We start from the raw sequence: 18,991 nt of genomic DNA on the forward strand, positions 1-18,991 counted from the left end.
GGGCTCGAACCCGTGTACCCTGCATTGGCAGGCAGATTCTCAACCACTGCACCACCAGGGAAGCCCTATTTTTAGTTTTTTAAGGAACCTCCATACTGTTCTCCATAGTGGCTGTATCAATTTACATTCCCAGCAACAGTGCAAGAGGGTTCCCTTTTCTCCACACCCTCTCCAGCATTTATTGTTTGTAGATTTTTTGATGATGGCCGTTCTGACCGGTGTGAAGTGATATCTCATTGCGGTTTTGATTTGCATTTCTCTAATGATTAGTGATGTTGAGCATCCTTTCATGTGTTTGTTGGCAATCTGTATATCTTCTTTGGAGAAATGTCTATTTAGGTCTTCTGCCCATTTTTGGATTGGGTTGTTTGCTTTTTTGAGCTGCATGAGCTGCTTGTATATTTTGGAGATTAATCCTTTGTCATTTGCTTCGTTTGCAAATATGTCCTCCCATTCTGAGGGTTGTCTTTTTGTCTGTTTATGGTTTCCTTTGCTGTGCAAAAGCTTTTAAGTTTCATTAGGTCCCATTTGTTTATTTGTGTTTTTATTTCCATTTCTCTAGGAGGTGGGTCAAAAAGGATCTTGCTGTGATTTAGGTCATAGAGTGTTCTGCCTACGTTTTCCTCTAAGAGTTTTATAGTGTCTGGCCTTACATTTAGGTCTTTAATCCATTTTGAGTTTATTTCTGTGTATGGTGTTAGGGAGTGTTCTAATTTCATTCTTTTACATGTAGCTGTCCAGTTTTCCCAGCACCACTTGTTGAAGAGGCTGTCTTTTCTCCATTGTATATTCTTGCCTCCTTTATCAAGGATAAGGTGACCATATGTGCGTGGGTTTATCTCTGGGCTTTCTGTCCTGTTCCATTGATCTATATTTCTGTTTTTGTGCCAGTACCATACTTTCTTGATTACTGTAGCTTTGTAATATAGTCTGAAGTCTGGGAGCCTGATTCCTCCAGCCCCGTTTTTCTTTCTCAAGATTGCTTTGGCTATTCGGGGTCTTTTGTGTTTCCATACAAATTGTGAAATTTTTTGTTCTAGTTCTGTGAAAAGTGCCCTTGGTAGTTTGATAGGGATTGCACTGAATCTGTAGATTGCTTTGGGTAGTATAGTCATTTTCACAATGTTGATTCTTCCAATCCAGGAACATGGTATATCTCTCCATCTGTTTGTATCATCTTTAATTTCTTTCATCAGTGTCTTATAGTTTTCTGCCTACAGGTCTTTTGTCTCCTTAGGTAGGTTCATTCCTAGGTATTTTATTCTTTTTGTTGCAGTGGTAAACGGGAGTGTTTCCCTAACTTCTCTTTCAGATTTTTCATCATTAGTGTATAGGAATGCAAGAGATTTCTGTGCATTAATTTTGTATCCTGCTACTTTACCAAATTCATTGATTAGCTCTAGTAGTTTTCTGGTAGCATCTTTAGGATTCTCTATGTATAGTAGTATCATGTCATCTGCAAACAGTGACAGTTTTACTTCTTCTTTTCCGGTTTGGATTCCTTTTATTTCTTTTTCTTCTCTGATTGCTGTGGCTAAAACTTCCAAAACTATGTTGAATAAAATTTTTCTTTTTAAATTGAGATATAATAAACCTTAGTAAACAGTGGAGCCTGTGAAGTGTACTAATCTTAATTGTACAGCTCAATGATTCTTCATATATATGTGATATTTATCAAGACATAAAATGAGGTCTGGATCATAGGAGATTTCAAGCAGCACCCCTGAAGTTTCCCTCATTCCTTTTCCCAGCCTAATTCCTCCTCCCATCAGAAATAACCACGGTTTTGACATGTGTCATTATTGGTTAATTTTGCCAGTTCTTGGACATCATTTAAATGAAATCTTGCAATATATAATTATTTTTTTTATGTAGAAATATTGGTGAGAAGTAACTGTTTTCTGAAATACGGTAAAAACAATTCAGGGGGCTCTCTACTGTAACATGATTTCATCTTTGGGTTTTATGCAAACCTCTATAGAATTTAAACTGTGAAAGTTGTTTGAAGTGTTCTCTTTCTCACAAAAATTAAACACACCACAGGGAGGGTTTGCTCACCATGTAGATCAAAGAGAAGTTGTATAGCTTATTGGCTAGCCTGAAATCTAGGGTGAGATGGAAATTGTTGGTAGGAACTTCAAGGACTTTGGTTGGTCTGCCAAATGCAGAGGTAGCCTTTGGCCCAGATTTGGGTAAAGCTTCTTCTACACAGATTAAAGGAAGTTCTTGATTATTTAGAGTCTTTATAATTCAGTCATTTCAAGACATCTCTTGAAAAGGTTCATATCTTGGGTGTTCTTTACTTGTTGGTAAAGAAGAGCAGGAAGAAAAGCTGAAATTGACATCACACGGTGATTTGTCCTCCAGATCCCCTCCATCCTTCCTCACCTTGTTCTGTGCCCTGGAAACCTGGCTTTTATGAACAACATGGACAGGCTCCCTTGCCCTCTGACTTCTGAACGGGGCAGGCGATGAGAGGACTGGAAGGCATTGTGTAGGTGGGAGAAGAACGAGTTTGGGGTGTTTATTTCCCTGGCTTCCTCCGTGTAGAGTCACTACACCCTTCCACCCAAGGCCACAGCCGTCTCCATACAGTTAGTTACCCTCTCTGGGTTTCTGGTAGCCACTCTTCTCCCTTGCCCCCTTAGAAAACAAGCTAGCCACAGCTTTGCAGCGTTGCCAGCTCATGGGTCCCGGTCTTGCCCATGCCTTTGTAAAGTCCTTGGGACTACTACCGTCAGATTACCCAGTTTGAGTATGCCCTTTGTTTCCTGTGGATACCCTCCCTGATTCCTACAGATTAGTCTGTCTGTGTGCTGTGTTACAACACAGGTTTCTTTGGGGATTAGAAGATGAAGGAGTAATACTCATTCCAAATAATTTTTCTCGAGCTTTCACTGTTCCAAAAGGCAAAATGTCCCGTAATCTTCTATGGCAAGTTGTGTTCAATAACCTTAAGTTTGTAAATTCCCTGGTAAAAACATCATTCCAGCATTTTATGTCAGATATTTATATCCGCATTTCAGATTTTGGCATGTTTCACCGGTACTAGAATTTGTCAAATTTAGTTGTTCATGGAACATTTGTAAATTTATAATATGTTCGTGAATTGCTGAAAATGGTATAACAGAAACATTACTGCAGTGAGTGATCACAACTTGATTCATGTGTTGTATGCACATGTCATGGTTAGCTGATAAACACCCCCTATGCATCAGATTATATGTCACACATTTGTGGGTCAAGTGGCCTATGCTACCTCCTGGCATTCTTGGCTCTGATAAACCATTTCTTAAAGGCAAGTTGTTTTGGTAGCAAACTGTTTACCCATTTAATAACTTCCTGGCATATTAAAACAAATTTTTAGAGGAAAATAGTGCTATCATTTCTCTTTCACATACATTACCTTTTAATATTACAGAACACCATTGTTGGGTAGAAGCACATCGTGGGGAATGCTGGTCTAAACTGTGCCATGTTTCTTTTTAGCTGGCAGCTAAATAGACATTTAACTTGGGGTGTTAACTCTTATATTTCTCAACCACATGCTTAAAAAAAAAAAAGTCAGATCACCCTGCAGTGTGAAGGCCTTGTCGTCAAATAAATAAAATCTTCGCTCAAATTGGTCATTTGGCATACATTTTTAGCTAATTTCATTACGTACATGAGTGCTGTTTTCAAAATGGAATTATCACTTGTAATTTGTTCCTTTCTGTGAAGTGATGAACCTTTGAACTGGAAATAATGTTCTTTTATATATCAAATATTCAGACAAGTAAAAATTGAGAGCAGCTCTCTATTTCTTACCATACACTCCAGAAGAAGATTTAGTCCCAAACTATTAGTTTTCTTTAATTTTCCACTAAGTCCTACAGATCCTGAATATTTTAATACATTTAATACTTGCACTGGGACTCTTCATTAGAAGCAGCATGAGATTGCCTTCATCTGCCATCATCCCAAGTAGCTAGATCCAGATCAGGTATTAAAAAGTCTAGAATGAGTAATTCACATCAACTCAATTTTAATCATATACTTGTAAGAAAAGAATTCCTGTGGACACTTCTTGAAGGCTTGGCCTTTTTATGTATGGCTATGAATGTTAGTTGATATTGTAGAAATTAACTTTTCATCATTAAGTACACATTTTTTGAAAATCACATTTCGAGTCAAATATGTATTCCTTTAGTCTGAAGTTAGGATTAATTAGTAACTTAAATATCTCATGGTAATCCATTCCTTTATTAGAACCTTGGCAGTTTGTTGACAGAATTTAAATAGCTGCATGGAAAATGTTCTCAACTTATCCCTGTTCTTCATGTTCCTAGGCTGCACCACTAAACGCATCTGTGCTTTCGTTTTCAAGACTTTGTTCTTACAGGGTACACTAGTGACAGGAACAGAAATAATTGATAAAATGTCTTCCTTATACTTCAGTAAGGAGATTACTTAAAAACAAAAAAAGTCTTCCTCAAGTCCTATTAACTAATGATAGTTTATAAAATAAAAGGCAAATCTAGCTAAAAGGGTATGATTGTAATTTGGTTTGGTTTTAAAAAGCATTTGTTTTCTGCAGTGATAAAAAATTACTGTTTTTTGAGTTGATGCAGGTTGATTGTTTTAATGGTTCATTGATTTATCTGGATATAAACAACTCTCTCCAGGATTTGTATCCTGTATCACATACTGTGATACACCAAACTGTATATGTAATTGATATTTTTATGCCTTATCTAGAATATGCTGTAGTGCTTGCAATTAGGTTGTTTAAAAATTGTGGTGAAATATTAACCATTTAAAGAAAATCTTTATTCAGCTCTACCATCTTAACCATTTTTTTTTTTTAAATTTTTATCTATTTATTTATTTATTTTTGGCTGTGTTGGGTCTTCGTTTCTGTGCGAGGGCTTTCTCTAGTTGTGGCAAGCGGGGGCCACTCTTCATCGCAGTGCGCGGGCCTCTCACTATCGCGGCCTCTCCTGTTGCAGAGCACAGGCTCCAGTCGTGCAGGCTCAGTAGTTGTGGCTCACGGGCTCAGTTGCCCCGCGGCATGTGGGATCCTCCCAGACCAGGGCTCGAACCCGTGTCCCCTGCATTGGCAGGCAGATTCTCAACCACTGCGCTACCAGGGAAGCCCCATCTTAACCATTTTTAAGTGTACAGTTCATCAGTTAGACTTTAAAAAATTTATTTATTTATTTATTTATTTATTTTTGGCTGAGTTGGGTCTTCGTTTCTGTGCGAGGGCTTTCTCCAGTTGCGGCAAGCGGGGGCCACTCTTCATCGTGGTGTGCGGGCCTCTCACTATCGCGGCCTCTCTTGTTGCGGAGCACAGGCTCCAGACGCGCAGGCTCAGTAGTTGTGGCTCACGGGCCTAGTTGCTCCGCGGCATGTGGGATCTTCCCAGACCAGGGCTCGAACCCGTGTCCCCTGCATTGACAGGCAGATTCTCAACCACTGCGCCACCAGGGAAGCCCCACATCAGTTAGACTTTTAAGTGCAGAATGTTTTCCTAGAAACAATATTGATTTTTTAAAAAAATCAGTTTGAGTTAAATATTGTATGGGGAGAAAGTCATTAAGGAGCCATTAATGAGGACTCTGTAGAATCTGGAAAGGCTCAAGACATGGGACTTTTAGGTACTTTTAAAAGACCGGACCAGGGACTTCCCTGGCGGTCCAGTAAGGCTCCACCTTCCACTGCAGGGGGTGCAGATTTGATCCTTGGTTGGGGAGTTAAGATTCCACATGCCTCAAGGCCAATAAAAAAACCAAAACATAAAACAGAAGCAGTTTTGTAACACATTCAATAAAGACTTTAAAAAATGGTCCACATCAAAAAAAATCTTAAAAAAAAAAAAAATTAAAGACTGGACCCTGGGATGGGACTGAAAATGAAGGAGTGGTTGAGAATTATGATAAGTAGTCCAGAGGTTCCTTCTACCCTGTGCAAGTGGGCCCTCCTGCCTTTCTCCCTTATAGCAGAAAACAGGTTCACTTTCTGAGGGATTTGTAGCCTCAGGCAGGGCAAGATGCCCTACTCAAAACAGGCAACTCAAGTGAGGGTGTGTGTGTTGACAGATGAGACCTCTGGCTCCTTTTCTCCATGGGTCCCTCTGATGCTGGCAGCCAGGCTGTTACCCCACCTCAGGAAACAGGAGGGTTCTTCTCTGTGAACTGACCCAACAGCAAAGATGTACAGTTACTAACAATTAGTATTCTGCTAATGAAAAAACTAACTTGCTGCCATATTGTCCTAAAATGAAGTTCCATTGATGAGCCCTGCCCATTCGGTGAGTTTCCTTTAGCTCCTTATTGCCTTACTCATAAATATGCATGTTCACCTAGGATCATCAGACATTCAGGGAAAGTTTCCAACGTGAAAGACAGAGACCAAAACACATGGCGAAAAAGGAGTTGAGAGAAACTGAATTATAGCATAGGGAACGGAAAAAACCCCTTTGATTAAAAAATTAATATCCTTAGATAAGGTTGTAACTATGAAATAACAATAGCTACAAAAAAAGAGAATTAAAACAAGCTTTCAGAAGTTAAACATTATAGCAGAAATTTAAAAATTAAATAAAAGGGTTATAAGATAAAGTTGAGGAAATCTCAGAACTATGAAAGATACGAGAACAAAAGAGTCAATTTATAAGGTCTGCAACTATTCAAATTCCAGGAAAAAGAGAACAGAGAAATTGGAGGGTAGGAAATAAAGAATTAATGCAGGAAAAATTCCCAGAGCTGAAGGACATGCATTTCTAGAATGAAAAAAGAGCTCACTGAATTCATAGCAAATGAATAGGAAGGATCTCACATCAAGGCTCAATATAATGAAATATTGGAGGCCAAGGATAAAGAGATTTTCAGTGCTTCTGGAGAAAAGAGACAGGTCACTTATGAAGACTCAGGAATTAAAATGCCCTCATACTTCTCATTAACGGTTCTGGAAGCTGGAAGACAGTGGAGCAATGCCTTCGTATTAGTAAGGGAAAAAGTCTCCAACTCAGAATTCTATTCCCACATGAGCAGTCAAGTGTGAGTATAGGTTAAAGATATTTTCAGACAGGAAAAGTCTCAAAAATGTGACCCATCTTGTGTCACATACCCATGCTCTGGAATCATTATCATTGTAGCTAACACTTATATGGTGTTTACTGTGTGCTCACTGCAGCAATTTAGCACATATATATTCTCTCTCTCTCACATATGTAGTAAGAGGATTGATACTATGATTTCTTTGTTTTACACGTGGGGATACTTAGGCATGGAAAAGTTATTTCCCAAGGTCACACAGCTAGTAAGTGGTGGAATTGGGATTTGAACTTGGATAGTCTTAACTCCACTATGTTATATTGCTAATACTTGAGGATGTACCCCACCAAAATGAGGGAAGCAAACAAAGATCCAGGAAACAAGATCCAGCACAGGAGCAGGGCAAAAGGAATTCCCAGGTTGAAGGTGAAGGGATGCTCTAGGATTGTAGCAGTACAAGGAGGTTTGGAATTCAGTTGATCTAGATTGGAACAGATAAGACAGAGGGCTCCAGGAAAAAAATGGAACAGATACACTACCTGATGTGTTTGGTCGTATTGAGAGTAGTCTCACTGTTGGAGAATGAATTGGTATCTACACAGAAAAGCAAAAAGATGGGGAAAAATACCTAAGAAAAAGGATATTGGCACTGTTTTGGACAGTATTTGTGTAGACATTATGAGGTATATCCTGAACATCGTGTTCACTGAGAACTGTGACTTGGGGGAAGAGAGGGAGAGAAAGGCGCGTGTGTGCATACGCGGGGCCAGTGCACGTAGTGTAAGAGATGAAATCTTCACCTTTCATAGGAGATAGAAAAATAAAAACTGGGAAAAAATCAAGCACTGTCAGCGTGTAGTATTTAGAAATATGGCAGTAGATACCAGAAGAAACGCTTAAGAGATTTGGGGTGCTGGAATTAGGGATTGGAAAGGGTGAGGCAGGGGACTGCTATTATTTGATAGAAGAACTATGTGATTTTAAAAATACATACAATAACATGCACACAAAACATGGGATTACCCTTGGCTGTTCTCTCTCTGTCTCAGCCCATGTCATGTCAGCAAACCACGATTGTCCCATGTTCAGATTACATCTGGGGTGATCCCTTCTTACCCCCTGCACTGCCACCGTCTGGGTCTGGCACCTGACTGTCTTCTCTGGATGACTGCAGTGTCTCCTCTCTGAGCTTCTTTCCTTGCCCCTCTTCTGTTCAGTCTCTGTACGGCACCCAGAGGGATCCAGTTAAAATACAAACCAGACTGTGATGCTCTCTTGCTCAGAGCCCTACAGTCGCTCCCTAGTTCAGGGAGAGCCAGAGCCCTTCCGGTCACTTCCCACATCCACACGCGCCTCTTGCCTGCCTGACCTTCTCCATAGCACTTGCCACCATCCAGCACGTTAGATATTTACATATTCATTTTGTTTCTTGTCCGTTTTACATATTTTGTTTCTCGTCTGTCTTCCTTTATTAGAAAATATTCTCAACGAGGGTGAGGATTTTTTCTCTTTTTTTCTCCTGCTCTATTCCCAGAGCCTAGAGCAGTGCTTGGCACGTAGTAGGCACTGAATAAGGATTTATTGAATAAATGTATTGCTTTTACAAAAGTGAAAATTATATTTAAAAATACTACTAGTTTTTAAAAAGCGATTTGCAATAAGCTAAGCTAAGCAGCTCCTTGTCTCACTGGTTTAAGCGTCCCCAAGCAATTTGAAACTAAAATCCTGAGGGACCTAACTGAAAAAATTTGTTTCCATTTGGAAAATACTCATGTGTTATCATCAGATTATGCCCCTTTAAAACCCTGTGCTGGGTGCTGTCAGTCCTTATGGCAAAAATTTACTGTAACGTTCCATGGTAACTGTTTATGATGGAGACTGTTGAGTTTCACAACTGTTTGACAGCTAAGATTTCAGACAGGGTACTCTTAATATTTACTTTTTAAGCGTAGAGTCTGTTCAGTGAGTGTAAATAAGCATCACAGGTATCTTCAATAAGGCACAGACACCTAAATTCTAATTCCTACAGTGTAAGGAAAATGACCCCCAGCCGTCTTAGCATCTGTTTGCCTTTCATTGGCTCATCATAATTCTTGCTGTGTTTTGCTGCAGATTAAAGCTGTTTAGTCTTTCATTGGACTGTTCCCTTTCCTAGCTTTGCCTCTCTTCTCACCTGTTCCTTCAGGAGACTTAGGATCCTTTTAATGATATCACATACATTTCCATGGCTACCGATCCAGTTCTGCAGCCACATGATTAGAATTCCCAGCAGGAGACGCTGGACTATGAGAGGGCAGGGCCTTTGTCCTAAAGCGAACACCCGATTAGGCGCAACAGCGCCGGCAGAACACGGAGCAGGCAGATTCCCTGGGCTTTCTTTGCACTGGCTGGCGAAAGTCTTCCTTCTTGGAAATCAGCTGAAAGGTAACCTCCCTCCACGCTCCCACTCCTTAAATAGCATAGTATGGACAATCTTTGAATCCACAAAGGGCTTGACGTAAAATGTCTGAAAACCATGTTTCTCTGATGTTGAATCTCTTAGATTATAGCTCACTTCATAGAAGTAATTTATATTTGTGTTATCTGCTTACTGTGGGACCAAAGAGATTTGGCAGGCTTTTTACCTCATTGTTTTGTTTTGGTTTTGGTGATTTCACTTAGCTTAAGTGTTCTTTGAATATGTAGGTAATTACAGAGTAAGAGTTCTAGATCTTTGGTGATGCTTTCGCTACCTGTTAACGTTAGTATGTATTTTGAGGGGGTTTACCCTTCCTGCTCAGACTTCTAGATGCACTTTTCTGTTATTAGATTGTATAATTCCAGCAACATACTCCGCTTTTCCCACTGGGTCATGAAACTCTTTCTTCTTTTAAGAGCAGATGATATTTCATTGTATCATTTTTAGGAAAGAAAATGAATTTGGGGGGAATACTAGTTAAGTACCAGGCAGTGTGCTATATATTTTTTCACATCTAATATAGACCTGAACATAGTCAGCCTTTGGCTTCTGATGGGATTTCATTGTTCTTCTTACTGTGATAGGAACTGGGTCGTTTCAGTTTTTGTGAATGCAAGGTGAGAAACCTTAAAATAGTTTGTGCCAAAAATTGCTTTGGAGATCATTAAAATTAAGTGCTGCTGTTCTTGGTTGTCGTTTTTAATAACTTATCAATATTGCTATAGATGTCTAGATTTCAGTAAGGCATCTGACAAAGTCTCTCCTTGTAAACAAGGACATTTGTAGGCTGGTAGATAAAAGAGTAAATAGGATTCAATGCTAGTTGTAAAACTTGCAGAACTGTTCTGGAGAGATCTATAGTGGCACATCGCAGGTTTCTGCTCTTGTCCCTGGCCTGTTTGTGAATTTGGATAATGACTTAGAGGCATGTTTGCTCGCTGGTGGATGAGAAAGCTAAGAAGAATAACTGAAAATAAAATGCCCACTAAGGATTTTGAAAGATCACAGACTGAAGGATGAGTTGAAAGGGACTGATTGAATCTTAATTGTGACAGTTCTTGTCATCAGTTAAAAATATCACTATGAAGTTATAGACTGGATGAGAACTGGCCAAATTGTAGAAGAGATAGAAAGCATCTGAAATTTGTGACATCATGGGAATTTGTGGTGTGTATTGCATTCGTCTAAAAAGAACCGAAGGCCACGGTAACAGATGCCAAAGGTACAGAACAAAGGCAGTGTAGTAGTACTAAGACTACATTCTGCAGAATTGGCCAGGTCATGTTTGGGGTGTTGTGCTAGTTTTTATGATTATAGTACAATTTTTTTATTGTGTAATATTTGGGACGTAAAAAAGAATACATGTGATATGTAAGTTATGAAGCAAAGAATAAGATAGATGTGTAAAGGCCTTAATCCCAGCTTAAGAACTAGAACTTTCTGAAGATCATAGAATCTGTATTTTCCTCCTGTACCCCAGAAGTAACCATTATCCACAATTTGTCATTTCCTTGCTTTTTCAAAAATAATTCCACCATGTTATGTGTGTATTTCTAAGCAATATATTATTTTTAAGTTGTTTTTGAGTTGTATTAAAATGGTATACTAGTAGAAGAATCAATATTGTTAAAATGACCATACTACCCAAGGCAATCTACAGATTCAATGCAATCCCTATCAAAATACCAATGGCATTTTTCACAGAACTAGAACAACTAATTATAAAATCTGTATGGAAACACAAAAGACCCCGAATGGCCAAAACGATCTGGAGAAAGAAGAACAGAGCTGGAGGAATTATACTCCCTGACTTTCATCAAAACATTATGATACTGGCACAAAAACACACACATAGATCAATGGAACAGGATAGAAAACCCAGAAATAAACCCATGGCTTATGGTCAGTTAATTTACGACAAAGGAAGCAAGAATATACAGTGCAGAAAAGACAGTCTCTTCAATAAGTGGTGCTGGGAAAACTGAACAGCTACATGTGAAAGAATGAAATTAGAACATTCTCTAGCACCATATACTAAAATTAAATTCAAAATGGATTAAAGACCTAAGTGTAAGACCAGATACTGTAAAACTCCTAGCGGAAAACAGGCAAAACACTCTTTGATATAAATTGAAGCAATATTTTTTGAATCTGTCTTAGAGTCATGGAAACAAAACAAAAATAAACAAATGGGATCTAATTAAACTTATAAGCTGTTGTAGAGTAAAGGAAACCATTGTCAAAACTAAAAGACAACCTACTGAATGAGAGAGAATATTTGCAAATGATATGACCGATAAAGGATTCATACCCAACGTATATAAACAGCTCATACAGCTCGACAAATAGCCCACTTAAAAAATGGGCAGAAGAACTGAATTGGCATTTTTCCAAAGAGGAAATGCAGATGGCCAACAGGCACATGAAAATATGCTCAACGTTGTTAATCATCAGGGAAATGCAAATCAAAACCACAATGAGATATCACCTCACATCTGTCAGAATGGCCATCATTAAAAAGTCTACAAATAACAGATGTTGGCAAGGATGAGGAGAAAAGGGAACTGCTGTACACTGTTGGTGGTAATGTGAATTGGTGCAGCCGCTGTGGAAAGCATTAAGGAGGTGTCTTAAAAACTAAAAATAGAACTACCATATGAACCCGCAATTCTACTCCTGAGTATATATCCAGAAAAACCCAAAAACAGGGCTTCCCTGGTGGCGCAGTGGTTGAGAATCTGCCTGCCAATGCAGGGGACACGGGTTCGAGCCCTGGTCTGGGAAGATCCCACATGCCGCGGAGCGACTAGGCCCGTGAGCCACAATTGCTGAGCCTGCGCGTCTGGAGCCTGTGCTCCGCCACAAGAGAGACCGCGACAGTGAGAGGCCCGCGCGCCGCGATGAAGAGTGGCCCCCGCTCGCCGGAACTGGAGAAAGCCCTCGCACAGAAACGAAGACCCAACGCAGCCATAAATAAATAAATAAATAAATAAATAAAATTAAAAAAAAACAAAACCAAAAAACACTAATTTAAAAAGATACATGTAGCCTAATGTTCATAGCAGAACTATTTACAGTAGCCAAGACATGGAAACAGCCTAAGTGTCCATCAGCAGACGAATGGATAGAAGAGGTGGTACATATACACAATGGAGTACTGCTCAGCCATGAAGAGTGAAACTTTGCCCTTTGCAGCTGCAGGGACGGACTTTGTGGGCGTTGTGCCCAAGTGAAACAAGTCAGAGAGAGACAGTGCCGTCACTGACAAGTGGAGTCTAAAAGATGCAGCAGACTAGTGAACGTAACAAAAAGCAGCAGACTCACAGACACAGGGAACAAACCAGTGGTTACCAGTTGGGGGGCAGGGGGAGAAAGGCAATATAGGGGAGGGGGAGGTACAAACTGTTGGGTGTAAGACAGGCACAGGGATGTACTGTACAACACGGGGAAGACAGCCAATATTTTGTAATAACTGTAAATGGAAAGTAACCTGTAAAAATTATATATAATAAAAAAAAAGTTTTAAATGGTGTAATACTGTATATAGCATTTTGCCACTTGCTTTTTTTTTTTTTTGGCTGCGTTGGGTCTTCGTTGTTGCCCGCGGGCTTTCTCTAGTTGCTGCGAGTGGGGGCTACTCTTCGTTGGCAGTGCACGGGCTTCTCACTGTGGTGGCCTCTCCTTTTGCGGAACACGGGCTCTAGGTGTGGGGGCTTCAGTAGTTGTGGCACGTGGGCTTCAGTAGTTGTGACTCGCAGGCTCTAGAGCGCGGGCTCAGTAGTTGTGGCACACGGGCTTAGTTGCTCCACGGCATGTGGGATCTTCCCGGACCAGGGCTCGAACCCGTGTCCCCTGCATTGGCAGGCGGGTTCTTAAGCACTGAGCCACCAGGGAAGCCCCTTGCCACTTGCTTTTTACATTTAACGTTCTAAGATTCATGTATATCCATTGTTCTCAACCAGAGTTCCTCATCTGGACCGTAGAACACAGAAGATGATTTGAGTGCCCATTTTCTCATTCCTCCCAAGGCTGGGACACACGTAGCACCCTGTTAGGGTACGTCGGAGAGGGGCTGTCTCATTACATATAATGGATGCTTTAGGCTAGCCAGCAGGGCTTGATTCTCTACTGGAACCTGGTGGAGAAAGGCTGAATTGTAGCTCTAGGTAATTCTTTTTTTACTGATGTAGTATGTTCCATTTGTGAGCATACTAAAGCTTATTCACATATTCTCCTATGATGGACATTTGGGTTGTTTATGGTACTTTTGATGTTATTGTTTTTGTGAACAAGCTGTGACCATCTTGTACCTTTCTCTGAGTGCACACGGTTAAATCTTTCTCTCAGTGTACATCTGAGTGGTGTTGCAGGGGACTGCTGCATCTTAGCGGGGACGTTGGTAAACTGGAGTGAGTACAGAGGAGGGCGATTGAGAATAGTTTAACCATATCATAACCAACCAACCGTTATTTATTTTTATTTTCTTAGGGATTGAAGAGGTTAATGACCATTTGCCAGAAGCACTTTCCTACAGATCCATCGAAATGTGTGGAGTACAATGCGCTGTGAGATCTGTGTGCGGCCTGTGAATATCACAAGAAACTTAAGCCTGGCGTGGACTTGTGGAATTGCCAACAGGCACGAGGGAAGAAGAAAAAGGAATTTCTGGTCTCTGAGTTCTGCCTAATGCAACTCTTGGTTTTAAGAACTGTGTTGGCTCTCATGTCACGTCTGACTGCCAAGTGATTTTTGTGTCTTGCTTTTATTTTAAATAGTCGAAAAATTAAGTTCTAAAGACTTTTCCTCATAAGTTAAATGTGTAGACAACAGTCACAGGACAGGGTTTAAAATAACTTTTTCCCTCTAGAGCTGGAAGTTGCAGTTAGAGGATTAAAAAGGAACATTTGAGGATGGACTTAATTATTTCTGTAAAATATGGTAATTTTCACATTGCCTCTTATGAAGTGTTTATAGAAAAATATTTTTATATTTTCAACAAAAACATGGAACCATTTAATGAAACTTGATAGTGCTTAAATGTTGCTGAACTTTTGCCGTCTTGCAATAGATTTGAATGTAAATGTTACTACTGTTACGTGTTATTTTTCTTGCATTTCAAAGCTTGCTTTTATCTTTTAAAGTGTGTAAATTTTAGTATTGGTCATCTCTCGGGACAGATACAATTAACAGGAAATAGAAGTTTGGAACACAAAGATGGTATATTAGACCAACAGAAGTTCAAATTCAGTAATGCACTGGGGTGCATCAAGGTTCAAGGCGGGGAGATGGATTGTCAAGCCAGGAACGGGGATGTTTTGCTGCCGCTGGTTCTTCCTAGAATAGGACTGCCCGCGAGCGCCATCCTCCCGAGACCGGTGGTGGACAGCTGTCCCAGCTCCATCCTGCCCAGCAGAAGAGGAGGATGCCAGGACTCTTGGCCGCTGCCCGAGACAGTAGGTCCTGGGTCTGATTTTGCACAAACGAGGACTTCTTTTTGCACAGTGTCACCCCCAGATAATTGTGACGAATCACTGCGCTTTAGAGGTTGAGAGGACTCAGTGGATAGAGGCAGGTGGGGAAATAGAAAGTGGCCTGAGTAGGTGGATTGGCACTGCCGGCTAGAGGTGGGAGTGCGGCTCCGAAGTCAGAACTAACTCGCCTGAGACTGCAGCTCCGCACCCGTGCACGGAAGGGTGTGAGTATGCACGTGCGCCATGAGCGAGTCACTTCATCTCTCCAAGCCTCAGCTTCCTTATCTGCAAATGGTGGGGATACTTGTACATACCTCATGGCATCACTGTTGTATTTAAGCAAAAGAAAACGCTTAGCACGCTGCCTGGCAAGTAAGAGCTCAGTAAATAACAGTTGTGTCCTTGTTGTTAGAGTGAAGACAAAGTAGCTTTCCCCAACCTGCTGTCAGGGTCAGTGTGGGCTCACGTGACAAGAACAACGGTGGTGGCAGCAGCGTGCTAGCAGCGTCGGCAGTGCTAGTAGGAGCGTCTATTAAGCATTTACTGTGTCCAGGCTCTATAGCTGCTCACACTTTGAGCCAGTTCTGAGTTTAGAAGGATCGAGAATGTGGTGGGGCTGGAGTCAGCTGCGCGGGTGCAGGTGGGCTCACAGTCACTTCTTCTGGCCCCTCTTGGGAAGCCTCGAAAGCCAGTTTTGGCCACTGGTGGGGTCTGTGGCTGTGCCTGGCCGATCGTGTCCGCTGGTCATGTGTGCGATGGTGGCTGAGGCCTGCTGTCCTGTATTGAATCAGGGTTCCTTGCCTACCTTAGAAGCCGTTTCTTCTTACTAAATTACAACCGGAGAGAGCTTACTAGAGCAAATAAGAGACGGACGTTCATAAGATATGACAACAGTCTAGACTTCTCTTGTGTAGTCTTGTTGTATAGGACTTGTTTATAAATATTGTTGAACGAACACTCCCCAGGTCACTTCTTTTTAATTCCCAGTCAGCATGGTAGTCAGCTGATTTCGTGTTGTCTTCCCATTTGCTGTCAGTTAATATCCCACCACAAAGAAGAAGCTGCGTCATGGGACACCAGTATCTTCTAAAACTGATCAGTGTGGATAGATGGTTGGAAAAAAGAGTTGTACTGTATTCTACAGTGCTGTGAATGTTGGTCATTTGGGGCTTAGGTTGAAAGACGTAGATCTTGTGGAAAAGTCTTCTGTTTCCCTGAAGTGAAGGATCTTCAGAGGATTGCAGATATCATGGGGGTGTGTTAAAAAATGACCTCTCGCGGTCTCCAAATCATGAAAGTTTTAGTTCACCAGATGCTACGTATTTCTATTTTTTAGCTATTTCTAAAACGATAAAGGCCTGTCTTTTAAAATCAGTCACAATCCTGAACTAAGTATATTTTTCCCTTTCTATCTCCCACCTGCTCAGACTCCTTTCCAAAGGAGTCGTGTCTTTCTGGATTCAAATTTAGTAAAACACTGGTTTTCCCTCAGAAGTAAATACTGTTTTTCTTAGGAGTGTTCTTGCCAACTGCAAAGACTGAGCAGTATTTTTCAGCACTGCAGCAGGGGGCTGCAGCCGTCTGGAGGTCATGGCTGTGATTCTGGCCTTTGGGGAAAACTAGGAAAAGAAGGCTGAGGCCAAAGGCAATTGACACACAGCGGGGAGAGAGAAAGGATGGTCCTGATGTTGTAGGAAGGAGGAGGAGTCCCGAGAGACCAGAGCTAGGAAGGCAGCTGTCACTGGCAACAGCATTTAAGATACGCTGTGACTCTGAGCTCTCAGGAAGAATTTGGAGGAATAGAAAATAGGGTTGATAGCAGCGCGACTTCTTGAGTTTTTCCTTCTGGTGATCTCCTGACCCACTCTAGCCCTTTAGATTGTCCCGGGATTTGACACCAGTAAATACTGTAGAAATACAATTGTCTTTTTATATGAAAGAAAGTAAGCATTTGGTAGCTTTGAACTTGGGGAATTCCTATCACTGGCTCCTTTTCAGCCCTGCAATAACCCCCTTTATTGCTTCTGGACCTGGAAGGGTAGTAGAACTAAGTGGGGCAGATTCAGTGAAAGGGGAGCTTGGGTTGAGATGCGGCCGTTTCCTTTGTGCAAATATCTCAAAGAGCATAACTTAGTGGGTCATGCCTCCCTCCTCCCCGTCCTCACCCATGAAGCCCCTGGAGCCCCTGGAAGAATGTTTATCCCATAGAAATTCATGGTATGGAGTCACATTGGGAGGCTTGAACTGAAAGCACTTTCTCATGGCAGGTTTATGTAAGAGTTTCCAGCTGTCGAGAGTGTCAGGAGCCGGCTCCAGTTCCCGGAGGGTCGCTGTGGGAACACCATTACGGCAACTGGTTTCCATCACAGACTCTGCAGTTGGATTGGCTGAGTTACAACTACGCAGTAGTCCTGGAATGGTTAACAGTAACCCGAAAATCTTTTGAAATTTAAAAATAAGTTCTGGTCGTGTGGACCAACTGGGGGAATGCAGTGTGGGCGGCGGCAGCTGTGGTGTGAGCCGAGCCCATTCAAGATTCTGGAACCACGCTCGTTTAAAAAAAAAGTTTTTTACGTTTACCAAAACAGTTTGTTATGAAAGCATTGATTATTTACTTATTTTTCCACAAACTCTTACACAGCTTGTCCAAACTAGTCCTTGTGTTGATGGTAATGGTTACTCTGTTTAACTAGCCCACTTCCTTTTGTTTAGTCTCTCCTCTATGTCCTTAAGCACCAGCTTTGAAATAATTGTCAGCCTTCTCACAGCATTCAAGGTGAACCCATTACTTAGACCACGGAGGGCAGCTAAGAAGGTTCGAGCTGCTTTCTGAGCATCGTTGGTGATCACAGATGCAGTCACCGAGCTTCCTGCCACCACAATCCAGTCACTGGCGTAGACGGCTCTCCTTGCCCTCTGCACGCCCAGATTTTACAACTTGCCAAAACCAAATTGCCTTTGCTCTCCAACTGCCCTCCCCCTGAGGCTTAGGAGACATCATAAACCATGAGTGTTGTCGTCGGAGCCTGGTTTCGAGATTCTGCCATCCTGTGAAGTGGGAGGATTAAAGTTGTAGCTCTGAAACGTTTTGACCACAACTCACAACAATAACAAGTGCGTGGAGACCCAGTATTCCTTGCGTATATGCATATGTAACGGAAGCACTGACCATGCCACGTGCGGTGCGTTCTTATGTTTTCTTTTCTGTTGTGTTTCTTATTTTAAAAAAAAACATGCCAGTTGTGACCCTCTAAAGTGGCTCACAGCTCATTAATATGTTGTGACCAGCAGTTTGAAAACCACGGATTAAAAGGAGTTATAAGAGTTATGGAAGGAAATGACCTGGTGGATAAATTCAGGGCAATAGGACTCTACTTCTTTTTTATTGTTTTAATTCAAAGAGAGAGAACACTTAGCTCTCAAGGTTAATGTGAAATTTAGCAGATGATAAAACCTCGAGTGCTTCAAATGTTAAATACTTTTGAAGTAATAATTCTTAGGTTTCAAATGGAGAGACTTGTCCATAGAAGAAGCACCAGGACAAGCCTCATATAATCCTGTAAGAAATTTGGCAGTAAAGATAGATACAACCTTGGGCTGGCTGTACATTGTGTACAGCAATAATAAATAAGATATTATAAAATAAATAAGAGGTTTTTTGAAAGCATGAGTTAGGATTGGGGCAGAGATACCAGGAGTCAGGTATTATTAATCAGTTACCCGTTGAGGGTTTGTTTAGCCCTTTGAAGACTATTTCCCAAGACTCAGGGCTAGATTACATTTCCTTTATTGTAAATTTTTTTATTGAAATGTAACATATACAGAAAAGTGCACAAATCAGAAGAGTACCATATCATAACTTTTTTTAAAGTGAACATCTCCCAAAGTAACTAGCATCCAAGTCAGGAAAGATAATGTTATTAATGCCCCAGAAATCTCTTCATGCCTCATTATAGTCAGAGCCATGGTCCTGATTTTCATCAGGACATTTTCATCACCCCAAAGAGAAACCTGGTACCCATTAG

General features: G+C 41.1%; 1 protein-coding gene across 3 annotated transcripts in view; it reads left to right on the forward strand.

Annotated features, from left to right (window-relative positions):
• Window positions 1-18,142, forward strand: part of PRPF18 (pre-mRNA processing factor 18) — a 54,426-nt gene extending 36,284 nt beyond the window's left edge. For 2 of the 3 annotated variants that reach the window (XM_068561704.1, XM_068561714.1), the window contains one exon: window positions 13,984-16,377. In XM_068561704.1, the coding sequence (XP_068417805.1) occupies window positions 13,984-14,064 (81 nt within the window). In that variant the 3' untranslated portion in view covers window positions 14,065-16,377. Of the gene's footprint in view, window positions 1-13,983; window positions 16,378-17,233 lie in introns of those variants that run through there. The other variant, XR_011076054.1, reaches the window with a different exon arrangement.
• The last annotated feature ends 849 nt before the right edge of the window (window positions 18,143-18,991 follow it).

The sequence above is a fragment of the Eschrichtius robustus genome, chromosome 1 (genome assembly GCF_028021215.1).
Source record: "Eschrichtius robustus isolate mEscRob2 chromosome 1, mEscRob2.pri, whole genome shotgun sequence".
Taxonomy (NCBI): domain Eukaryota; kingdom Metazoa; phylum Chordata; class Mammalia; order Artiodactyla; family Eschrichtiidae; genus Eschrichtius; species Eschrichtius robustus.